This window comes from Podarcis vaucheri (assembly GCF_965113315.1).
Source record: "Podarcis vaucheri genome assembly, chromosome: 17".
Lineage (NCBI taxonomy): Eukaryota > Metazoa > Chordata > Lepidosauria > Squamata > Lacertidae > Podarcis > Podarcis vaucheri.
The window spans coordinates 20780539-20805991 of NC_138755.1; the positions used below are offsets into that span (position 1 = coordinate 20780539).

Here is a 25453-nt window from a genome sequence, read left to right on the forward strand (position 1 = left end):
GTAGCCTTGTTGGTCTGATGCAGAGTGTGTGTGTGTGTGTGTGTGTGTGTGTGTGTGTGTGTATCCAGTAGCACCTTAGAAACCAACTAAGTTTGTTCTTGGTATAAGCTTTTGTGTGCATGCACACTTCTTCAGATACACTGAAAAAGAAGTCACCAGACCCTTATATATAGTGGGAAGGTGGGGTGGGGTTTTTCTCAGGAGGGTAGTAGGAGATGGGTGATTGAGTCAATGACTAACCATCTGCATACTATCCCTTGCTTTTTCCTGTAGGACTAATTGCAGTCGTTTAACAGTCGTCAGCAGGTTTACCATACCCATTGAGTCAAGCTTATACCAAGAACAAACTTGGTTGGTCTCTCAGGTGCTACTGGACAATTTTTTTATTTCTTTCATGCCAGCGATTTATCGTGGTGAAGCAGACTGCAAAACAGCTATGCAAAAGAGTAAGTCGTGGAAATATTTCTATTAACATTAACAGAAATACCAATATTTGAGCCATACAGTAAGAACGCGGCAGCTGCACAAACAGACAAATGGTACATTCTTTTTTAATATATATATATATATATATATATATATATATATATATATATATATATATATATATATATTATTAAGGATTTTCTTGTTTTACAGAAGTGTAGTGCCTCGTATTTTTTTTTCATGTAACATTTTTACAAATCCGTTTCATTTGTTGAAGCATTAGGGGGAGAAGAAAAGAAAAAAGAAAAAAGAAAGGGGGGTGGAGAGGGGGGAAGATGGATGGGGGTGGGGTCGGGTGGCGGTGTTTCTATTACGTTTAATGTATGTAGAATTTGGTGTCAGCGTTGCTTGTGTTGTTCACTTGTGTTCCTTTGGTGGTGAGAGAGGTTGGGGTTGGCCTAGGCCAGGGGTCTGCAACCCGCGGCTCCAGAGCCGCATGTGGCTCTTTTACACCCTTGCCGCGGCTCCGGGGCGGATACTAGCTAGGGGAGCATTGTGCGCCCCGACACTCCCCACTGTGGCGGGCGCTGTACTGGCTGTGACATCGCATGGGGGCGGTGCGTGCATTAGTCACGCACCGTCCCCACGTCACCTGCCCGCCTGCCCGCCCACTACATTGTAAGGGGCATGTACGCTGGTCACTGTTTTGAAGGGGAGTGAAGAACACACACACACACAAAGGTAACTTGTTAATTTAACGTTCATTTCTATGAGGAGGAGTAATTCTGAGGGGTCAAACAAATAAATAATTTTTAAAAAGTGACAAAAAAGTTCTGTTTATAATGACGAGTTTTTCGGCTCCCAGGTTTTTTTTCCTTCAGAAACGGGTCCAAGTGGCTCTTTTTGTCTTAAAGGTTGCAGACCCCTGGCCTAGGGTGTGATTGTTTGCTTGTGATTGGCCGTGGTGATCTTTGTTTTCGTGTGTGAGTGAGGTGGGTGGGTGTTTCGGATCAGGTTAGCCATATAGATTCGTATGCTGTTGGTGGATTATTGTCACTGTCCTGTTGGGCTGTGTATGTGATAAAGGGGAGCCATACCGGGGTGAAGGCGTCTTCTTCTGTTTGTCCCCGTGTCAGTTTCAGTTTATTAGTTAATTTTTCTAGTAGGGCTGTTTCCCATACTATTTGGTACCATTGGTCCATGCTTACTCCTGACAGGTCTCTCCACTGTCTGGTTATGGTGTTTCTGGCTGCAAATGGTACATTCTATGCAGGACGCCCATCTGATTCATGCCCATAGATGGACCAATACTATAGCAAAACGTGTTGCAATCTGGACGCTACACTTCTGTTGATGCAACCTTGAAATGCATTAGCCTTTTTAGCAGCAGCATCACATCACAACTGCAGGAAAGAATTGGGCAGTGCTGCTGCTCATGGAGTAGTGTGCCAATGCTCCATAGGCACTACTGGTCATATTAACCTAACCAGGGCTTTTTTCCAGCCTGAACCAGGGGCATCTTACCTATAGAGGCTAGTGGCGCCGGGCGCCAGGTTCTGGAGAGTGCCAGGGAAGAGGTGGAGGCTGGACATGGCGCCTCCTGGCATCAGCTCACTACCCTCGCCCGCCTCCGCCATGCCGCTCTGAAGCAGCGCCACGCCGCACCCAGAGTCTCCGTCTGCCCGGGCCACCGTGGCACAAAGTGGCCAGCTGAGCCAGGAGGTGCCACATCCAGCCTCCACCTCTTCCCTGACGGAGGAGCCACCCTCCAGCCGCTGCCCGCCTCCTCCAGCCCCGCTGGCAGTGCCGTCTTTCCTAAAAAACTCTGGGAAACGGGGAGGGGCACTGGAGGGAGCTTTGTACCACGGCGCCGGATATGCTTAAGATGGCCCTGACCTGAACTCACCAGAACTCAGTTCTGGCACCTCTCAGGTGGGCACCATTGCCATTAAAAGAGAAGAAGGGAGGTGTTTGTGGTGAGTTCCGGCACCTCTTGTTCTAGAATAATAGCACTGACCCAAGCTAATCTTTCTCGTAAAAGCACAGAGAACACAAAACAGCTTTGAGATGAGAACATTTTCCAAGGCTACAAGCAAGGCCAGTGCAGTGGATTTCTTCCGTCATCATCTCCTATCTGTTGACTGATTATCACTTCAGCCCTTTGTCTATCTACTCAGAAGTAAGTCCTGTTGAATTCAGTGACGCTTACTGCCCAGTAAGTGTGTTGGGATTGCAGCCTATATTACCGTTCCTGGGTCAAAGGATAATCAATCATCAGGAAAGTTTATCAAAGTTGTTTGTTTGCTTTTCATATTATTTCATGCTCATGTGAGGAACATGAGGCTTTGGCAGGTTCCCCCACCACAAAGGGAACCTATCCATAAAGGTGATTATTTATTATCAAATTTATATTCTGTCTTTCCCCCAAGGTGCTCAGTGTGGCATACAAGGTTCTCCTCGTCTCACAGCAACACTATGCTGGGGGTTAGGCTGAGAGATGGCGATTGCCCCAAACTTTGTGGTTCAGTGGGGATTTGTACCCCTCCCCATTCCCACACACAGTCCCACTCCAAGTAAGAGACACTAACAACCATGCCAGACAATTTTGTCTACCTTGGATCCACCATAACCAGAAACCTTTCCATCAATGCTGAGCTGGGTACAGAGCCGTCTTTCCTATTGGGCTTACTGGCGCGTTGTGCCAGGGCGCTGGCCTCTCAGGGGCGCCCCAGTGAGTGGGGGAGCTGCGCAGCTTTGACGGTGGCCTCCCCTTTCCCTGCACGCCCGCCAGCTGTGCCCCGTCAACCATATGGCTGGCAGGCATGCAGCTTCCTTCCCAAGCCTCCGCAGGAGGAGAGCGATCCCCACAGAGGTTTGGGGAAAGGTCGACAACTCTGGGAAAGGGGGCGCGCACCGGAGGGATCTTTGAACCACAGTGCTGGATAGATGGCCCTGGCTGGGCACGACTATTGACATGGCAGCTACGGCAATGGCTCACCTCTCCGAAAGGGTGTGGGAGAATGTTATTCCACCGTCCCAAATCAAAGATGAAGGTCTACTAGGCTTGCAGTGAGCACACTGCTTTATGGAAGCGAGTCGTGGGCAACTTACAACCGCCAGGAGCAATGCCTCAATGCCTTCCACTGTTAGAATATTCCATTCCACCTTAAGTACAGGCATGACTGTTGTGTGTCACATAGAATCATAGAGTTGGAATAGACCACAAGGGCCATCGAGTCCAACCCCCTGCCAAGCAGGAAACACCATCAGAGCACTCCTGACATATGGTTGTCAAGCCTCTGCTTAAAGACCTCCAAAGCAGGAGACTCCACCACACTCCTTGGCAGCAAATTCCACTGTCGAACAGCTCTTACTGTCAGGAAGTTCTTCCTATGTTTAGGTGGAATCTTCTTTCTTGTAGTTTGGATCCATTGCTCCGTGTCCGCTTCTCTGGAGCAGCAGAAAACAACCTTTCTCCCTCCTCTATATGACATCCTTTTATATATTTGAACATGGCTATCATATCACCCCTTAACCTCCTCTTCTCCAGGCTAAACATGCCCAGCTCCCTTAGCCGTTCCTCATAAGGCATCGCTTCCAGGCCTCTGACCATTTTGGTTGCCCTCCTCTGGACACGTTCCAGTTTGTCAGTGTCCTTCTTGAACTGTGGTGCCCAGAACTGGACACAGTACTCCAGGTGAGGTCTGACCAGAGCAGAATACAGTGGCACTATTACTTCCCTTGATCTAGATGCTATACTCCTATTGATGCAGCCCAGAATTGCATTGGCTTTTTTAGCTGCCGCGTCACACTGTTGGCTCATGTCAAGTTTGTGGTCAACCAAGACTCCTAGATCCTTTTCACATGTACTGCTCTCAAGCCAGGTGTCACCCATCTTGTATTTGTGCCTCTCATTTTTTTTGCCCAAGTGCAATACTTTACATTTCTCCCTGTTAAAGTTCATCTTGTTTGTTTTTGCCCAGTTCTCTAATCTGTCAAGGTCGTTTTGAAGTGTGATCCTGTCCTCTGGGGGTGTTAGCCACCCCTCCCAGTTTGGTGTCATCTGCAAATTTGATCAGGATGCCCTTGAGTCCATCATCCAAGTCGTTGATAAAGATGTTGAATAAGACCAGGCCCAAGACAGAACCCTGTGGCACCCCACTAGTCACTCTTCTCCAGGTTGAAGAGGAACCATTGATGAGCACCCTTTGGGTTCGGTCAGTCAGCCAGTTACAAATCCACTGAGTGGTAGCATAGTCAAGACCGCATTTTACCAGCTTCTTTACAAGAATATCATGGGGCACCTTGTCAAATGCCTTGCTGAAATCAAGGTAGGCTACATCCACTGCGTTCCCTTCATCTACCAGGCTTGTAATTCTGTCAAAAAACAAGATCAGGTTAGTCTGACATGACTTATTTTTCATGCCTGTTTACACTCCAGCACAGTTTGCTGGGAACTTCCGTTTGTGTATAGCTATTGCTTCCTGCCTTGCTTTGGACATGAAGGAGATCAGACATGTTTTCCTAGTGTCCTGATGTATGCTAAATAAACCGCTTGTAAATATGCTCACACAGCCTCTCCCTGCCCTTCTGTTGCAAAGCGTTTTACTTTGCTGGCTTGCATGCTCAGCTTCTGAAACTCGGGTCACAGTTTCATGCTGGTCCAAGGACTGGAGATCGCCCAGGACACCGGCTGGTGGGCGGGGGCCAGCTGGGGGCCTGCCAGTTGCACCCAATTCCTTGGCTGCATCCCAACATCCACATGCATTGCATCAGGAAGATTTTGGTGGGGGAGAGTATCAAAGAAAGATGTGCTCTCCCATTCCCAGCATGTTCCTACTCCTGTCTTGGCAATGTCTACGCTGGGTTGGTCACGACTACAGAACATAGCAGGATCCCAAAGGATGTGCTCAATGGGGAGCTGGCTCCAGTGCCAGGCTTGTTGGCAGACCAACTCCATGTTGCAAAGATGTCCGTAAACGTGACATGAAGGCTGGCAACATCAACCCTGACATGTGGGAAACCCCTTGCAGACAGTTGCAGTTCCTGCAGACAGGTTGTGTATCCACAGCAGTGACCAGAGGAGGAATGACCGCTGGGAGGAGCACACAGAGAAGAACCTTCATCTGCCCCAGCTGCAACAAAACATGTCTCTCCCATATTGGTCTCTACGGTCATGGCAGCAGGCACTGTAACTCTCCAACAGTTTGACTTTACCCCCCCAAGGTCTTCCGTTGTCTCCCGAGACAGATGGAGGCCCACAGACAGCACTTAACCACTGATTGTTGGTGATGGATATAGCAAATGTGCCCATTCACTGGCCTACACTAGCAAGTATGAAAGGACAGCAGATGGAATGCTACTAATATAGGGACCTAAAACATTGTGTTATGGGGACAGACCAGAGCTGGCTAGTACGGTATATCTGGGGCCCTATTTGACTACTTGGTCACACCAGCCTAGAACGATCCTCTCCCCATCCCATTTCTTTTCTGGTTGGCATGAGCCAGCGGGGTTCTGGGATCCAGCAATCCATCAGCCACTCTGCCCTGCTGCTCCTCGCTAGGAGTTAGAATTGCTCTGCTAAGACTTTAAAAATGGTACCAAAATGACGCAGCTATGGAACGGAGAACAATTGTGCTGCTTCAATGGCACTATCTAGCATGTCATGGTGACCACGCAATTTTGTCCTAGACAGATCTTCCAAAAAGTCCATTTCCCCAAAATGTAATGTAGTGAAGGACAATCTTGAGGAAAGACGTCTGGGTTTCATGCAACAAGAGGCCTCCTGTGAATAGCCCAAATAGGCAATTCAAATTGATCCAATTTCTCAAAATGCCAGCAGGTTGAACTGGCATGAGTTACAGAACGTGTGACAATCAAGGCTGAACTACACATGACACCATATCTTTCTAAAAGTGTAAAGAGCAGTCACCCGTGGGAGAACTTCCCTCCGAAGCCAAAAAGCAACTTGGGGAGACATTTTCATGTCTCCATCCCAAATATTATTTAAAGGTAAAGGGTAAAGGGACCCCTGACCATTAGGTCCAGTCATGGCTGACTCTGGGGTTGCGGCGCTCATCTCGCTTTATTGGCCAAGGGAGCTGGCGCACAGCTTCCGGGGCATGTGGCCAGCATAACTAAGCTGCTTCTGGCGAACCAGAGCAGCACACGGAAACGCTGTTTACCTTCCCACTGGAGTGGTACCTATTTATCTACTTGCACTTTGGCGTGCTTTCGAACTGCTAGGTTGGCAGGAGCAGGGACCGAGCAACGGGAGCTCAGCCCGTCATGGGGATTCGAACCGCCAACCTTCTGATTGGCAAGTCCTAGGCTCTGTGGTTTAACCCACAGCGCCACCTGCGTATTGTTGCTATTTTAATTTATTGCCCACCCTGCACCCTAAGGTCCCAAGATGGAATGCAAAACAGTTTAAAATAAAACATTAAAAACTGTTGGAAATAAATTTCACAAGTAGAGCAGGTCTTAAAAATATATCCGTCTCGGGTATCCAAAGGCCAAGGTAAACAGGTGTTCCGGTGACTGTTGAAACTCAAGAGTCATGCAACTCCAAATGACGAAAACCATAATGGGTAATTTGGCCTCTTGCAACTCTACAATCCCCCCCCACCCTACAACTCCTTCGTTCAGGTGTCTTGCCATCTTCAAAGGAGTCCTCTACCATTTCAGAGCTCCTGCAAGGAAATACAGCTTGCACTGAAAACGTGAGCATGTACAAAATTTCCATGCTCGCTGCAAAGGAATCTCCTGCAGCTATTAGAAATAAGACATGATGAAACACACAACCCAACCAGAATTGTATTAAATCCGTTTTATTTCATAATGCGCATTACAATCAGACAATAGTTTTCAAAACAAGTTTGCCGTGATCCGTCTAGGTATAGTGCACATAGTCCTCTTCTCTGATCCAACAGAAGAAATTGTGTGTGCTCAGCCCAGATTAAAAAATAATAATTGGCCTATCAGCTTTTTGAGAGGCAGAGCAATGGTCTAGAATCTAGACACCCCCCCCCCCAAATGTCTTTGTTGTCAAGCAGCTTGACTGGTGAGATTTTAGCAAAGGCTCCCTGCATACAAACTGTTAGATCAGAGCATCACAAGTCGGTAACATGATTACAAATAGATATTTCTGTTCTCTGAAGCACTGCTTCACCACTCCAAACTATTTTTCAATGAAAAACGTGCTCTGTGCTCTTCTGGCTTTTTCAATGCCATCGAAAGTGAGGGGTCCTTTTGGCATTTCCACCAACGCGTTCTCTGCGTCAAGTATATGCTCTGCTTCACCTGGGGAGAAAAATACGGACATGTGTATATACGTTTGTATATTGTGAGAGCAAAATGATCACAAATCTGCCATTAACTAAGTGTTGTTTGTTTATATTAGATTTATATACTGCTCTCTATTGTAAGATCCCAGGGCCGTTCACGGAATAAAATACAGGATAAAAACAAGTACCATATTTTTCGCTCTATAAGACGCACCAGACCATAAGACGCACCTAGTTTTTGGAGGAGGAAAACAAGAAAAAAAATATTCTGAATCTCAGAAGCCAGAACAGCAAGAGGGATCGCTGCGCAGCGAAAGCAGCGATCCCTCCTTTTGCTGTTCTGGCTTCTGGGATAGCTGCGCAGCCTGCATTCAATCCATAAGACGCACACACATTTCCCCTTACTTTTTAGGAGGGAAAAAGTGAGTCTTATAGAGCAAAAAATATGGTAAATAATCAAAACAAAACAGCAAAACAATACCCCACTTCCCACAGACACATTTAAAAGGCTGTAGGATATTAATCAGCCCAAGAACTGGTTGAAGAGGAATGCTTTCGCCTGGCACCTAAAAATATATAATGAAGGCGGGAACCTTCCTGGGGAGAGAATTCCACAAACGGGGAGCCGCTGCAGAGAATATACAATACCTACCTTTCATTCTTTGCAGAAGTGATCCATAACCCATATCATACTGGTAGGCAAGCACAAAACTTAAAGGAACAATTGGAAGGAATAATCCAGGCTTTTTTCTTTTAATTGCCCTGTTTATTTAAAAAAAAAAGTAAGTAATATCCTAAAAGCTTCAAACAAAACAACACATTGAATCATAGCATCATAGAATTGTAGAGTTGGAAAGGGACCGTGAGGGTCATCTAGTCTAACCCCCTTGCAACGTGGGAATCCTTTGTCCAAGGTGGGACTTGAACCCACAACCCGGAGATTAAGAGTCTCATGCACAACCAACTGAGCTCTCCCATTTTGGATATCCTAATGGGATATTTTAATATCTTTTTGTAAACCTCTTATCGAGTTTTGTTTCCTTTTACAATGAAGCGGCATATACATTTAATTAGATAAATAATTAGACAATATTAAGATTTCCCCTTGTTAGCAAGCACTGGATTTAAGAAACCCTTTAGCTTTTTCTTTAGTTTATAGCTCAATTTTGGGTAAGTATGGAAGTGATATGGATAAACAAGGGGTGATATTCAATAACGTTTTACTCAAAGTAGTCTCACTGGAATTAATGAACATGACTAAGTTAGGTCCATTAATTTCAATGAATCTACTCGAAGTAAAACTGAACTGAAAGCACCCAAGGTTTTATTTCCTCAGTACCTACTTTTCAAAAAGTCTTGGCTATTTCATAGTCTATTATCAGCTTTTAAGTCATCACATTAAATGCCATCACGCTATCAGATACTGTGAACTACTAACACACAGGTTCCGGTTAATTAGATATATTATAGTGCTGTTATCAATAATGCTGAATGGCAGAGACACCAGAATGCCAATGTTCCTTTGTAAACTTCTAAGTAGCTGGATTATTGTCATCATCACCACCATCAATTTCACTATGAATCACGATTGGCGTACATGATCAGTAACAATAAGTCAAGTGTGCATTTCTTAGATAAGGTAGAATTTGTCTAGGAAAAATGGGAAAGAAAACACAATGGGTTGTATGCAACTATGTTCTACTCAAGAGTGGACCCATTAATTCCAATGCGTTTACTCTGAGTGGGTCTAGCATTGGATATAATCCAATAAAAACAAGGGGAAGAATTCAACATAGAGATAAGTATGGACCATGTTGTTTGCCATCATGGACTGTTCCTGCTCTGCTTTCTAGAAAGGATATACCGTATTTTTCGCTCTATAACACGCACCCAACCATAACATGCACGTAGTTTTTAGAGGAGGAAAACAAGAAAAAACAACATTCTAAATGAAACAGTGGATGTATGATTTTTGTGGTTCATGCTGTGGCCACAGACATGTGATCTGACAGTGAGTTTGGAGTAGCCCAGTGCAAAAATCCTGAGGATCCATGTGGATCCGTGCTTTGTAACCATGTTTTAAGTGGGGAGGGAAGGAAAAGCACTCAAGGGACAAGGAGCACGTGTGGGGTGTGTGGAGAAGGATGCTGCTAATAATGCAAAAGAGGGGTTTAAGGGGAGAAGAAGCATGTGTGGGGTGGGTGGAGAAGGTGCTGCTAATAATGAAGAAGAGGAGGGGTATAAGGGGAGAAGGCTCCTCTCCTCTCCCGCTTTGCTCCTTTAAAGCAAGCAGGCTCTCTGTCCCTCTCTCATCCCCGCTCATCCCCGGCTTAGGGAGCTGAAAAACTTTGCTGCTATTTAGCTGCTTGCTTTAAAGGAACAAACCGGACAGGAGCTGCTTACACTCGTGTAAGCGGATCCTCTCCTCTCCCGCTTTGCTCCTTTAAAGAAGCAGGCTCTCTGTCCCTCTCTCCTCCCCACTCAGCGGCCCTTCTCCCGCTTTGCTATTTCAAAGCGAGCCGCGGAGGAGGGAAGGAAGGGGAACCATGGATCCTCTGCTCACGACTGCAGCAGATCCCCACCACCACCCATAGGCATTCGCTCCATAACACGCACAGACATTTCCCCTTACTTTCTAGGAGGGAAAAAGTGAGTGTTATGGTGCAAAAAATACGGTAGTTGCCGTTCTCTCTCTGATGATAAGAGACGCCCTTGGAGCAGATGGAGATATTCCTACCCTTTAGCCTGGCTTTTGACATTTGACGTGCATATTTGCAGGAGCCACTTCAGTTTTATTATTGTAAGGGTTGTTGTTGTTGTTTTTAAAATAATCATCAGCTGTATGATCCCAGACAATTGTTTGGAAGTAAGGGCCCTTGAAATCAACACTTACCTACTCACAAGGAAACCGTTTGTCAACATATTTTACATCCCGGATAGAAGGGCAGCCTTTTTAACAACATTCATAATTACATTTTGTAACAATAAAACGAAGCAGAATAGATCTGTCCATTAGCTTCTCCTCCTCCCAAGTCAAATCCCTTGTCAAACATTGATGGCTTTGCATGTTTCCTCAAGGGCCAGACCTCCACATTACTGTACATTGGAGCTCTGTGTTTGGAGATGTCAGTGTGATTTTCACTTTGTAAAACCCATGATTGGCTCCTCTTAATTTGCATTGGGGCTATGGAGCAGGGGGAGGTAGGATCTGATTTGTCCTCACACCGTGACCCTGATCACCAGAACCGTTTAGAATATTATATACCAGGCATAGGCAAACTCAGCCCTCCAGATGTTTTGGGACTACAACTCCCATCATCCCTGATCACTGGTCCTGTGAGCTAGGGATCATGGGAGTTGTAGTCCCAAAACAACTGGAGGGCTGAGTTTGCCTATTCCTGTTATATATAAAAGGTAAAGGTAAAGGGCCCCCTGACCATTAGGTCCAGTCACGGCTGACTCTGGGGTTGCAGCGCTCATCTCGCTTTATTGGCCAAGGGAGCCGGCGTACAGCTTCCGGGTCATGGTTGGCAGGAGCAGGGACCGAACAACGGGAGCTCACCCCGTCGCGGAAATTCGAACCGCCAACCTTCTGATCGGCAAATCATAGGCTCAGTGGTTTAACCGACAGCGCCACCCACATCCCGTTATATATATAAGTCTATTTTAATTCCCTTGCTTTTAACATTTTATTATTTTACTGTGTGCCTTTTTGTTTGTATACTGTTGTAAACTGCTGTGATATATTTCTATGATACAGCGGTATATATTTTTTAAAATGTGTGCAGCGAATGACATCTGCTTGCACAACAGAACCTTCTTCCCTCTCCTCCCTTCATGAACACTCCCTAAGTCCCCCCCCCCAATCCTCCAGAGTAGATTTAGGGGGCACAAGGATAAGGGGAAATCCCATTGCACAAATGGACCTCATTCTGCACGCACACAACAGCTTGGCTGAGTGCCATTCACTGAGCAAAATTCAACTAAGTTATACCCAGAGTAGGTGCACTGGTATTAATGAACCTAACTTAGTCACGTCCATTAATTCCAACAAGTCTACTCTGAGTAAAGCTTAGATGACAGAACACACAGTCTCTCTTGCATTATTCAGAAAAAGGGTTACATACCCAACTGTTAGACCGACAGCAGCAAGTCCGAAAAATACTCCAAAATACTTGAGAAATTCCCGTGTCCAAGCAACCTGCATAGCCATCTGCCTCTCACGCATTTGATTTTGCATCAGGAGTTGCCTTTCAAGCTGTAAGTACAAGAAAAAGACAACAATAATTTTATTTGTAAATTTAAGTAACTTTTCTACAGGACAGTTCCTACGTAACTGGTACAAAATGGTTTTTGTATTAGTGTATTTACTTGTTGTTATGGTTGATACGACCATGATGGTCAAAACAACAAACTATGTAAGGATATATTATTTGTGGCTTAAGAGCAGTTTGTACTAATATCTCAAAAGTAGTGCTTGAATTCTTGAATATGCACTTGGTCCAATTGCTGAACAAGAGGCTTCTTCTCTACTTTAATCTTCCTTTCAATGACTTTTATGTAAGATGACTCTCCCATGCGACCTCTGGGTATAGGGCGGTATATAAATTCAATAAATAAAATAAATACATTAGCTTCTTTTGGGAGTGAAAGGATATGCAGTCAAGACCTTAGTACTTCCTTCTGATTAAGGTTGCGGAACAAGTCTATATTCAAGGAGACAGTTTAGTCTTCTGTTCCTGTGAATGGAAATGACGTAAAAACAGGCAGATTGGGCGAGGTGATAGTGTTGGATTGAGAAAGTTACTCAGAATATATATTGTACAGTCGTATCTTGGATCCCGAACGCCTTGTGAGTCGAACGTTTTGGCTCTCGAATGCCGCAAACCCAGAAGTGACCGTTCCGGTTTGCGAACGTTCTTGGGAACCCGAACGTCCGATGGGGCTTCCACAGCTTCCGATTGGCTGCAGGAATTTCCTGCAGCCAATCGGAAGCTGTGCCTTGGTTTCCAAACATTTTGGAAGTCGAATGGACTACTGGAATGGATTCCGTTCGACTTCCGGGGTATGACTGTATATGCCCATGTGTCAAATTGGAATCCTTTAAACTCTTAGAATTTATCATGTCATGAGAACACAGCCATTCTAATGTGCGTAACAGAGTGGTGTGAAAAAAACTAAATGTATGTAGAAGCTTACGTAATCAGTTTGCTAAGAAAAAAGGGAAAATAAGGCTTATGGTTGCCGATAAAGGCTTATGGTTGGGCAGGTTGAACAACAAAGTACACTAATCTTCTTGGCATCTTTGAAATATATTTCTTCTTGTCCACCAAAGATATATAGACATGTGAACACACTCCACATAGTAGTGTGCTCACACCTGCCCTAAACCTGTACAGTGGTACCTCGGGTTACATACACTTCAGGTTACACACTCCACTAAGCCAGAAATAGTGCTTCAGGTTAAGAACTTTGCTTCAGGATGAGAACAGAAATTGTGCTCTGGTGGCACGGCAGTAGTGGGAGGCCCCATTAGCTAAAGTGGTGCTTCAGGTTAAGAACAGTTTCAGGTTAAGTACGGACCTCCGGAACGAATTAAGTACTTAACCCGAGGTACCACTGTAATAGCAGAAATCTGAAAGAGAACAGGAACAGGAACGAGGGCAGCCAGAGACACAGACCAGAAACGTGGAAGAACCAGCAAGTATGAACTATGCTATATAACCCTGGTCAGGCTCAGAACTTGCAGGCTAAAAATTACCAGAAGGGACTAGTCATGTGTAATTCAACCTTGTAATTCTATTAGATTTTATACATGGAGCCTCAAAGATGATGATTATCTAACCCATAAGCCCACAATGAGGTGCACAAGATCTCTGATTAAGGTATGCCTGCAGAGATATACATTACAGTGGTACCCCGCAAGACGAACGCCTCGGAAGACGAAAAACTCGCTAGATGAAGGAGTTTTTCGTTTTCTTAGCCGCTTCACAAGACGCATTTCCCTATGGGCTTGCTTCGCAAAACGAAGCTTGCCCTGCAAGCTCCGGGGATAGCGGGGAAGCGCAGCGCGTCTTCCCCGCTGTCCCCGGACCTCTTTTGAAGCAAGGGGCGGCGGGGAGAAGATCGCTTCTCCCCGTTGCCAGCCCCGCAATCTCCGAGGACAGAGAAGCGATTCTCCCCGCTGCCCCTTCCCTTGCTTTAAAACAGGTCCGGGGACAGAGGGGAAGGCGCGCGCCTTCCCCTCTGTCCCCAGAGATTGGGGGGCAGGCAACGGGGAGAAGCAATCTTCTTCCCGCCGCCCCTTGCTTTAAACAGGTCCGGGGACAGAGGGGAAGGCGCGTGGCGCTTCCCCTCTGTCCCCGGACAGTCTCCATAGGAACGCATTGATTGATTTTCAATGCATTCCTATGGGAAACCGTGCTTCGCAAGACGAAAAACTCGCAAGAAGAAAAAACTTGCGGAACGAATTAATTTCGTCTTGCGAGGCACCACTGTATATGTTCCGACCTCTAGTACCAAAGCAGTGCATAATACTCTTTGTTCTCAAAAGAAACATGCCCCAACAAGGAAGAAAAATCACACCAGCCCACAAGCTGTGTAGGTATCTTCTGTCTCATTGAAACCAATGGTAGGGATTTTTTCGTTTTTTAAAAATGACCAAGTACAAAACCAATGGATGCCGTTTTCTTATTTAAGCAGAAATATAACAGTGGATGATTCGGTTGCCGTGTCTAAGCTGTGTGGCTGTTCTAGAACTCTTTCAGCAAGGAAATTACTGGCAAGTGTAATATGATATTTCTATTGTTCTTTTGAAGTGTGTGATGTGCCCTATTCAGGTGCTCTTTTTAGAGGGGGCAAAAGCACCCAAGCAGAAGCGTGAGTCAGGAGCAATGATCTTTCTAAAACCATCCGCTAGCAAAGGTTATCGTCATCGCTGCGCATTCAGTACATCTTGCTATTTGGTCAAGAGATTGTTGAGCTAAACTGTAGCTGACAACTGCACACACACACGTATGGTGCTGGTTTCCTGGGTTTGCACTACACAGAAGTGTTATCCACTCCATGGCACTGAAAGCTTCAAGAACAGACCAGTTTGGCCAGTACACTGTCACCGTAACAGCACAGCAAAATGTTGCCTTGTGTGTCCTTGCATGCGCTCCACCACGAAGCTCATGGGGTGACCTTGGGCCAGTCACGTTCTCTCTCTCAGCCTAACCTGCCTCACAGGGTTGTTGTGGCGATGGAAGGAGGATGGGGAGAACCATGTACCACCACCTTGAGCTCCGTGGAGAAAAAGATGACATAAATGGAACAAAAGAAATCCCCGCTTACTTCTGTATCGTTTTATGCTTTAGCAGGGGAGGCTGGAAACCTGTGATCCTCAGGATGTTGGTTGGACTCCCAGCTCTCACCTGTATGGCTGCCGTGATGGGAGCTGGCGTTCAATCTCAGGAGGAACACCGATTCCCAAACCCCTATGTTAGCAGAAAACATTTGCCCTCCATTGAAAGCAGTGCAATGTGAACAGTGGCTAAACTTTATTAAAAGCGGCTGCTGTGGCAGCCTAAGCTTCCAATGTTATCAACTGCACAGTATCCAATATCCAGCATAGGGGGCAGAGTCATCCAGCTCTGCCTTCTTATCAGGGACTCTTGCTTCGTAACCTTCCCACTTAGGCATTGGGTTTACACTAGCTTCTGTCCTGCAGCACCCATAGACTCCGAAGGCCCGCATAACATATTGCATGAGTCAGAGGGGAGCGTGTCCTTTCCTTGTCAGAATGCTCAAAAAGCTATTTTGTGTCCTAGGTGCCAGTATAATGGTATTACAGTGGTACCTCGGGTTACATACGCTTCAGGTCACAGACTCCGCTAACCCAGAAATATTACCTTGGGTTAAGAACTTTGCTTCAGGATGAGAACAGAAATCATGCAGCAGCGGTGCAGCGGCAGCAGGAGGCCAACCATTAGGTAAAGTGGTGCTTCAAGTTAAGAACAGTTTCAGGTTAAGAACAGACCTCCAGAACAAATTAAGTTCTTAACCCGAGGTACCACTGTTCTGGGTATGGCGTAGGATCATTCAAAACCATCATGTTCAAGCAAACAACATTATTTCTTACTTTGATAAATACTATGCATCTGTGAATAGACTGTATTTATTGGTATAGTTGTTCAGACTGTTGGGTCCACCCAACAGAGGGTCCAACAGTTGCTATATGTTCTGTAGAGAGAAATGAAGGGCAGATGGGGCTCATCAACCTGAGAAGGTAGCCCATCTAGGAGAAGGAAAACTCTGATCCTAAAGCTCCACTGCTATAATGGTCTCTGGCAGGCAAGCAGCCTGATAAAGCAGCAAAGAGCCTCCGTCAGTTTTACACAAGTTTAATTAAAAGAAAAACACATTCAGAGCATGGCAATCTGCCTGATCTCATTAATCTAGTTGCTCAGTCTGATTTATCGTTCCTCCCCCAACAGGAAGAACACCAAAATCCCACCTTTCATCTCCTTCCCTTCCGTCGCTCTTGGAGCCTCTCTAATCTCCTTGTTTGGAGACTGCAGGGCTGAGCTACCTCTTCCTCAGAAGACTCAGCCTCTGACACCCTCTTACCTGCTGGTTGCCTGGCAAAGCCTTGGCCAACATCCAACTCTTCCACCCCTTGGGAACTAACCGCTTCTTCCCTGAAAAGGAGGGGCCCTGGGCTGTTCTCTCTAAAATAAGACAGACAGCTCTCATCTACAGAGGCAGCCTCTTCCTCACTCAGCTCAATTTCCGAGGCTGACTCTCCTGGTGTGCTGGGGGCACATTCCTGATGACTGCTTTACAGGATATCTTTGGGAGAAGAGAAGGCTAAGGAGCAAACCCTACACAAATCCAAAGTGGAGTTCCTAAGATGGTTGGATTGGGCTTTGTACGCCTCCTTCCAGCAACACCTGCAGCCAAGCTGGTGCCAAATGTATTGCTCTGCTTTCCTTTGGACCACGTCAGTGATGCCGAGGGGGGGTCTTGTCATTTGGGCAGCCCCTCCATACACATTGCCCAGGCTTGTGCTCTGGGGAGGTAACTTTGGTGCAGCAGTTTGACTCCCCCACCCCTCACCGGAGGCGCACTCCATTGTCTCTCAAGACAACTTGTCCAAATTCTAACTACAGAAAAGAAACATTTGGATGCCTGGATTTTCATTAGAAAATCCAGGCATCCAAATAAATTGAGAAAAATCACCTAATTCATTTCATTTATTGCTCTCTCGACTGTAGCAAAAGCTTGTGTTAAAAAAAAACACATAGAAAAAGATAGAAGGTAATGCTGGGATGTTTTGCTTGAAGCTAAAATAAAATTAGTTATAAAAGTTTTCACTACCAGTTCTCTTTGCCAGCACTACCATTTTTAATCCACAAACTAAATGGAAAATTGTGTTTGTCCACATAGATTAAGCTACAGCAAGATAGTTATGACTTTTTTCATATTAGGCCTATATGTATATACACACATTCCCACACTTGACAAATTATTAAATGCCAAAATTTGTAAGCCATATGCAAAACTTGCAAATAATTTTAAAAAGCGCATTTCCACAGGCAAAAGAGATGAACAACAAAGAGCACCCTGCAGACATTCTAATAAATGCTTTTTGGTCTCCAGCATTGGAAATTAGTACCTGTCTGTGTTTACTCTAGGATAAACTTCATAAAGTAATTTTGAATCCCACATACCATTTTAAAATACAGTTGTATCTTGGTTGTTGAACAGAATCCGTTCCGGAAGTCTGTTTGACTTCCAAAAACATTCAACAACCAAGGTGAAGCTTCCGGTTGGCTGCAGGAGCTTCCTGCACATAATCGGAAGCTGTGTCAGACGTTCACCTTCCAAAGAACGTTTGCAAACCGGAACACTCACTTCCGAGTTTGCGGCATTCAGGAGCCAAAACGTTTGACTCGGAAGGCATTTGGCTTCCAAGGTACGACTGTAGTTGCTGTTCTCAAGTTTACAGATTATACAGTGGTACCTCGGGTTAAGTACTTAATTCGTTCCGGAGGTCTGTTCTTAACCTGAAACTGTTCTTAATCTGAAGCACCACTTTAGCTAATGGGGCCTCCTGCTGCTGCTGCGCCGCCGGAGCACAATTTCTGTTCTCATGCTGAAGCAAAGTTCTTAACCTGAAGCACGATTTCTGGGTTAGCGGAGTCTGTAACCTGAAGCATATGTAACCCAAGGTACCACTGTACTGTAATTTACGATATCCAGAGAACTGGGTTTGAAAAAAGACAAGGGCTGGACCACCATTTTAAAATATATTACTTTTATTTTAGGCACATTGGTGCTGATTTTCCCACAACCCACTCCTGAAAAAGTTAGCCATTACTAACAAGTTAAACATCAGGAAAAAAATTCTGGCAGCGAGAGCCATTCAACAGTAGAACAATCTTCCTCGGGAGGTTGTGGACTCTCCTTTCCTAGAGGTTTTTAAACCGAGGTTGCATGGCTATCTGTCATGGATGCTTTAGCTGAGATTCCTACATTGCAGGGGGTTAGACTAGATGGCCTCTGTGGACCCTTCGAACTCTAAGATTATAAGCCCTTGTGTGTCTATGCAAAATCCACAGATCCAGCCCAATGTTGCAAACGTGCAGTAGGTTAATCTTCTGTACACCTTACGGTCTTCAAGCAAAAACATCTTGCAGGTCCCAGGCCACAGAGAGGTTAGGCTGGCCTCAGCCAGAGCCAGGGCTTTTTTGGCTGTGGCTCCAATCTGGTGGAACACTCTGTCACAAGAGACTAGGGCCCTGCGGGACTTGACATCTTTCTGCAGGGCCTGCAAGACAGAGCTGTTCCACCAGGCCTTTGGCCAGGGCACAGCCTGACCCCCTCCTTTGGCAATTCTCACGGAACTCTAGCCCAATGGTTGCCATTAATCCGATTTGAATTGATTTTATAATGAAATGATTTTAGTATATTGGATCATTTTACTGTTGTTAGCCGCTCTGAGCCCAGCTTCGGCTGGGGAGGGCGGGATATAAATAAATTGTTGTTGTTGTTGTTGTTGTTGTTGTTGTTGTTGTTGTTGTTGTTGTTGCTGTTGTTGTTGTTGTTATTTACACGTATCCTTACTCAAATATAGTTGCCATTAATATGAAATCTGGGATCAACTCTGCAGCTCATTATATAGTACTGGACAAGGCAATTTATTAGTTTCACAATTTACATCCTCTTTCACTGAAATCTTGGATGTGTGAGGGGGAGGGCAGGTGGCGAGAGAAATCAGAACATGAGTAACATAGTGGTTAGCAATGAGATAAAATCATTATCCAAGCTTCTTTCAGTGTGCTTACATTTTTAACAGCCGGTGCACTGCAAAGTGCTACTAACAGAAAATGTAATGTTCTTATTTCCTCAGAGAAGTTTTAAATTTCATAGGACACCCACCCGCCCTTATGTCAAAGGCACGATTCTCCTTCATTATAACTTCACAGTGTCACTGTCTGTTAGATGAAGCTAACAGCTATGTGTTAAACCGGTGTAATTCCCTTTATAGTCAGGAAACAGGAAGCACGTATCTTCTCTCATGCTTGCCCCAACATTTACTATTATATTCTTCAGCTACAACCCAAACGAAACACTGTGTGCGATTTTTAACAAGTCAACCTCTTTAGTCATATGGCGATAAGATACATGGCAAAAACATTTCAGTAGCTGATATTTTGTGACAACTGAAAGTGACACATCTAATTTAGTGGAAGACACCCAAGCAGAATTTATTGTCATTAAAAATTAAATTTACCCATCTAAGTTCTATGATTCTTTAGTACATATCTTGCTGCAGACATTAAAAAACAACAACAATGAACTGCAACATCAGTCACTCTTATTTTCTAAACCATCTTTTCTCTAGCCTCTCACTGGAAACAACACCCCTCTAATTCATTACTTTTGTTTGCTCGGGGGCTTCCCATAAACATCTGGTTGGCCACTGCTGGACTGGATGTACCGTGGCCTGATCCTGCAATGCTCTTCTTATCAAGGGACAACACTTGTCATAAGGAAGACTAATAAAAGCCTTCGGACATGGAGCTAAATAAGCGCCCCCTCCCTAGCTATTTATTTTTCATATGCCCTTACAAGCCACATGGCAATGTCACATCTTACTTAAGAATACTTTAAGTGCTACAATCTCCTGGAAAAAGCCAGGCTTGGATTACACAACCGCCACTGTTAAAACTAGGCAACATATATCATTCAGCTAAACTAGGAGTGTAAAATATTCTATATTTTGGACCACATACTTTAAACTCTTCTGCCTCCAAGAAAGACCCAAGGACTACTTTAAGGGAAGAAAAAATTATTTTGAAGACAAATTGCACCAGCAAGTTTAGAATGTGATTCTGGAAGCAGAGAATACATAAGCAAGCACTGCAGAGGCTTTTTTCTTAAAATAAACAAGAACACGCAATTATCTCGGATATATTTGTATTGCTTAAGTGTTCTGAAGCCGCACAGCAATGTATTATATTAACACTAAGGTCTTCAGGATAAGACAATCCGATAACCTAATCAGATTTGCCAAGGAAGACAAAGACAAAATTAAATTCTACATGGCAGATTAATAAGATCTGCAGGAAAACAGGATACTTTATTACCTTCTTGTTCTTTAATCTGCTTCCTGTTCTCCTACTGGGAAGGTGGGGGGGCAGGTAATTTAAGATTCTCTTCCATTCACCCCCACTGTCAACTTTCCTCCTTCCCATCTGCTGGTCTTCACTTTAAGTGTGTCAATGTTACACTGGGATCTTAACTTTAGGGCTAAAAGAGCCCTAAGAGTACTGTGCAGACAGAAAAGAACAAAAACTATTTGTTCTTTTCTCTACACCACAGGTCTCTCTCAACTCCCAGCTCTCACTCTTCTTTCTTCATTCAGGTGTACGTATGCATCATACACACAAATTTACTGTGTGATCCCAAACATGCCTACTCAGAAGTAAGCCCCGTTTAGTTCAATGAGACATACTCTCAGGTAAGTGGGTAGAGGACTGCAAGAAGGCACCTTTGCAGTTCCAAGGTGCATTTGTCTGGGAGCAAATTATCTAATCCATATTTTTACTTCGGTTCCCAGTGCCACGTATGAGATGCATGTCATTGTGGGGTAACCAATGTTGTATGCACATATTTTTGTACCAGAGTATAACATCATCGCGTTGCTACATGCTCTGTAATATAATAACCAACCTGAAGTCGAGAGTTCATGAGCATAAACTCCTGTTGACTCTTTAGGCTTTCATTCACAGACTTCGAAAATATGAAACCCATTTTGACCTAAATGGAGAGAGCATATATATATATTTGCAATGATCATTAACACTGTTGAAATTTGAGCTACAAGTTATTATTTTTCCTCCCATAAAGAAATGACTCAGTAATAACACACACCAACCGTGCAAATCTAACACTTGAGAAATGAAAACTACTTATTCAACCTTTGCACGTTATTGTCAACACTTCTCTTTATTTGGCATTTTATTGACACTAGCCCATCCAGAGAGGCAGTAGCCTGAAATGACATAGTAGGAAATGTGGGAAGCCTTGCTGTGGCTCCCCAGCCTTGGCACCCTCCAGATATTTGTTGGACTCGGATTCCCTTCAACCCCAGCCAGCACAGCCAACAGCCAAGGGTGATGGGAGTTCAAAACACTTGGAGGGCACCACGTTGTAGAAGCCTGTCTTAGAAGGCGGCTTTCTACAGTCTCAGGGTGGTAGAGGCAACTCAATCCTGGAGGTGGAGAAAAATATACGGTACATCACCTACCCACCCCCACAAGTACTAAAAAGTAATTGGGGGTGGGGAGCTGTACCCAAATGGCAGAGTATCTGTGGGGTGTGTGTATTCTCCCCTCCTGCAACAAAAATAACATATATGTGTGTGTGTGTGTGTGTGTGTGTATATATATATATATATATATATATATATATATATATGTGTGTGTGTGTGTGTGTGTGTGTGTGTGTGTGTGTTATTTTATATACATATATACTAAATATGTGTACGTGCATGGTTTTATATATGTGTTGTTGTTGTTTTTGTTGTTATAGGTGTGTGTGTGTGTGTGGTTTTATATATATCTACAGTGGTACCTTGGTTTAAGAACAGCCCTGTTTACAAATGATTCGGTTTACGAACTCTGCAAAACCAGAAGTAGTGTCCCGGTTAGCAAACTTTACCTCCGTCTATGAACGGAATCCGAACGGTGGAAGGGCACCAGCGATGGGAGGCCTCATTAGGGAAAGTGTGTCTCAGTTTAAGAACGGTTTTGGTTTAAGAACAGACTTCAGGAACAGATTAAGCTTGTAAACCAAGGTACCACTGTATACTGTATGTGTGCGTTTTATATATGTGTGCGTGTGTTGTTGTTATATATGTGTGTGTATTGTTGTGTGTGTGTGTGTTGTTGTTATGTGTTACAGGTAGGTAGCCGTATTGGTCTGCCATAGTCGAAACAAATAATAAAAAAAATTCCTTCCATAGCACCTTAGAGACCAACTAAGTTTGTTATTGGTATGGGCTTTCGTGTGCATGCCTGTGTATCTGAAGAAGTGTGCATGCACACGGAAGGTCATACCAGTAACAAACTTCTTGTAATACCCCTCCCCACCTTCTCACTATATAGAAGGATCTGGCAACTTCTGTTTCAGTGTATCTGAAGAAGTGTGCATGCACACGAAAGCTCATACCAAGAACTAACTTAGTTGGTCTCTAAGGTGCTACTGGAAGGATTTTTTTTATTTTGACTATGGCAGACCAACACAGCTACCTATCTGTAACTGAAACTTCTTCTTGTTGTTGGTGGTGGAGTGTGTGTGTGGTGGTTGTTTTCGTTGCAGGAGGGGAGAATAACAATACACGGTGCAGAAGCGCTCCAGGTCCGAACGGTCCACACTCGCAGCAGCAGCAGCAGCAGCTCCAACCCGCCCCCGTATTCCGCCAAGGCCAAAGCGGGCAGCCCTGGACAGCAGGCGCTGCAGAAACGCCACACACACCCCCCCCCGAAACGCTGCCCCTCGGAAGCTTCCTCCCTCGCCCCCCCTCGCCCCCTTACCTGCCGCCTTCCCGGCCTCCCCTCCTCCTCGTCCTCCGCGGCCTCCCTCCTCTCCGCCCGAGCGGGCTTTGCGCCAACCCGCCAAGACTCGCTTGTTTGGGGGCCAGGAAGCGGTGGGACGTCATTTCCGGGCACGATTCCTATTCCTATTCCTATTCCTCCTCCTCCTCCTCTCTTTTTCTTCTGCTGCTGCTGCTTCTTGAGCGGCTGGCCGGCTTTTTGCCCGGAGTTTGGCATAGGTGGCCCCGTCTCTCGTACTGACCTGTCGTTTCTACGGACTGCTGTGTATCTTCTAGGAATCCTAGCAGGAGTGGGAAGGGGCCACAGGGTCATCCAGTCCAGCCCCCCCCCCACCCGCGATTCAGGAATCTTCGGCCCAACGTGGGACTCGAACCCAGGACCCTGAGATGAAGAGTCTCGTGCTCCACCGGCTGGAGCTGTGGGAATCTTTCAATAAAAATAAATAAACGGGGAACGATTTCAGCGGGTGGGTGGAAACTGCGGGAGGGAATGAGAGGGTGGGAGCCCCTCTGTTTTTACTTGCAAAATCATCATCATCATCATCATCATCACACACACATAGGGTTGCTAGGCCAGGCCTGCATGTTGTGTTGTGTTGTGTTGTGTTGTGCTGTGATGTGCTGTGATGTGATGTGATGTTATTCCCCAGCTGCTGTTTAGGGGGCACATTTATGGGGAGTAAGCCCCATTATCTTTCAGGCTTGCTTCTGAGTAAAGCTCAGACTGTGAGGCTGCAGTCTAATCTGTAAGCTTACTCACAAGCAAGGCCTATCTAATTTAATTCAGGGGTTGTAGGTGGGGGTGATGAAATGTGTGTAAAAGAAGAGGTAAAGCTCTTCTACTTCAGGTAAAGATAAAGGGACCCCTGGCCGTTAGGTCCAGTCGTGAACGACTCTGGGGTTGCGGCGCTCATCTCGCTTTACTGGCTGAGGGAGCCAGCATGCAGCTTCTGGGTCATGTGGCCAGCATGACTAAGCCGCTTCTGGCGAACCAGAGCAGTGCATGGAAACACCGTTTACCTTCCTGCCGGAGCGGTACCTATTTATCCACTTGCACTTTGATGTGCTTTCGAACTGCTAGGTTGGCAGGAGCAGGGACCGAGCAATGGGAGCTTACCCCATCACGGGGATTTGAACCGCCAACCTTCTGATCAGCAAGCTCTAGGCTCTGTGGTTTAGCCCACAGCGCCACCCGCGTCCCATTCTACTTCGGATATATCCTAACTGGCCAAATGAAGTGTTCTGTTGAGCAAAGGGACTTTTCCTCAGCCCCAGCCAAGATGCCCAGTGGACAGGTGTACTGCATTATTGGCTGAAACCAAAAGTGCATTCATTTAAAGCGCATGAGTTTCCCCAAAGAATTCTGGAAATTGTAGTTTACCCTTCCAAGGCCTACAGCTCCCAGCACTTCTTAACAAACTGCAGCCCCCAGGACACTTTGAGGGAAACCTCAAATGTGTGTTGAATGCATTCTGCTGTGGATCCACCAGAAGTTCGAGAAATATATTTTAAATGCATGCATTTCGTACACCAAATCAGTACGGAAGTGGTTTTCCAACTGCAAAAGCTGTTCATCAAGAAAGGGATCAGAAACTAGATAAAACATGAAATTGTTAATTCTGTAGGTCAGATCTTTGGATGCCGTGGATCAGTAACATTGTAATATATAGTTGGAAATTGCATGTATGCGAGACTCTTCAAGATGCTAATTTAGTTTATATGCCTAGTCTCCTAGTTTTGCTGTGTTTTGTGTTCTTATTGTTGTTGTTAATGAACTTACCTATGCACAGGCCTATAAAGTATTCCATTGCTTCCTTGAAAGGAAATGACCACAGACTTTGTACTTATTATACACCAGATGGCACTATTTCTTTTCCATTGTGCTGCAGTTTGGCTACTAGACAACTGAAATGTGGATGGTGATGGCTTCCAGGTTTTTTAAATCTATATAGGGCCACATCCGTATTATAATTTAAAGCACTATTATACCGCTTCAGCAGCTGTGGCTTCTTCCAAAGAACCCAGGTAGTTTGTTAAGGTAGGGCTGCTATTCAAAAAGGAAAAACCAGTATTCCACCTTTGAAACCCCGGTAAGGCAGCCCTCAGTTAAGGGTGCTGAGAACTCTGTGAATTTTAGCTCTGTGAGGGAAATGGGAGTCTCCTAAGAACTCTGTTCAAAGAACTCCTCTGGCCCCCATGCTACTTCTAATTTTTGATTCTAGTGTATTATTTATTCTTTAAGTGACTTTAAAGTTCTAATTCTCTTTTGTAACTGCTAGGCTACCCTTTCCATACTTCTGGTGTGTCCCCCCCCCCTTATCGAATACCTTAATATACTGTTTTTCTGTGGTACTCATTCTAGCATAACCTATTTCCCTTTTCTTGTGTTAGGCCTGTTCCTTACTAATATATTTGCTAACCAGAGCCAAAGATTTGATGCAGGGCAAACAAGGATAATGCCCTGATAGTTTTTGTCTTCATTTTAACTCAGCAGTGATGGCCTCCAGATTTGATCAGAGCAGCATCAGCAGGATGCGAAGCGAGCGGGTGCTTGTGGCGCTGTGGGTTAAACCATAGAGCCTAGGACTTGCTGACCAGAAGGTCGGTGGTTCGAATCCCCCAATGGGGTGAG

At 45.1% G+C, this 25453-nt stretch overlaps 1 protein-coding gene and 2 long non-coding RNA genes across 3 annotated transcripts; 2 read left to right on the forward strand and 1 right to left on the reverse strand.

The window, feature by feature from the left end:
• Positions 1–7243: 7243 nt before the first annotated feature.
• On the reverse strand, positions 7244–22884 carry PLGRKT (plasminogen receptor with a C-terminal lysine). Its single transcript, XM_082205284.1, has 5 exons — positions 22802–22884; positions 20937–21023; positions 11843–11973; positions 8368–8477; positions 7244–7731 (listed from the first exon to the last, which is right to left on the reverse strand). Exons 2-5 carry the CDS (start codon positions 21015–21017, stop codon positions 7610–7612), a joined length of 444 nt encoding a protein of 147 aa, XP_082061410.1. The 5' UTR covers positions 21018–21023; positions 22802–22884; the 3' UTR covers positions 7244–7609.
• LOC309522209 lies at positions 8487–10533 on the forward strand. The gene is made up of 2 exons (XR_014214981.1): positions 8487–9580; positions 10395–10533. It is a non-coding gene; the product is annotated as an uncharacterized lncRNA (long non-coding RNA).
• LOC309522168 lies at positions 11019–11484 on the forward strand. Its single transcript, XR_014214940.1, has 2 exons — positions 11019–11129; positions 11376–11484. It is a non-coding gene; the product is annotated as an uncharacterized lncRNA (long non-coding RNA).
• Positions 22885–25453: the final 2569 nt, after the last annotated feature.

Coding starts and splice junctions, on each gene's coding strand:
- PLGRKT (XM_082205284.1), bottom strand. CDS start 21,017: ATGGGTTTCATATTTTCGAAGTCTGTGAATGAAAGCCTAAAGAGTCAA. Junction 11,974..20,936: donor TCATGAACTCTCGACTTCAG/GTTGGTTATTAT, acceptor TTGTACTTACAG/CTTGAAAGGCAACTCCTGAT. Junction 7,732..8,367: donor ACTTCTGCAAAGAATGAAAG/GTAGGTATTGTA, acceptor TTTTCTCCCCAG/GTGAAGCAGAGCATATACTT.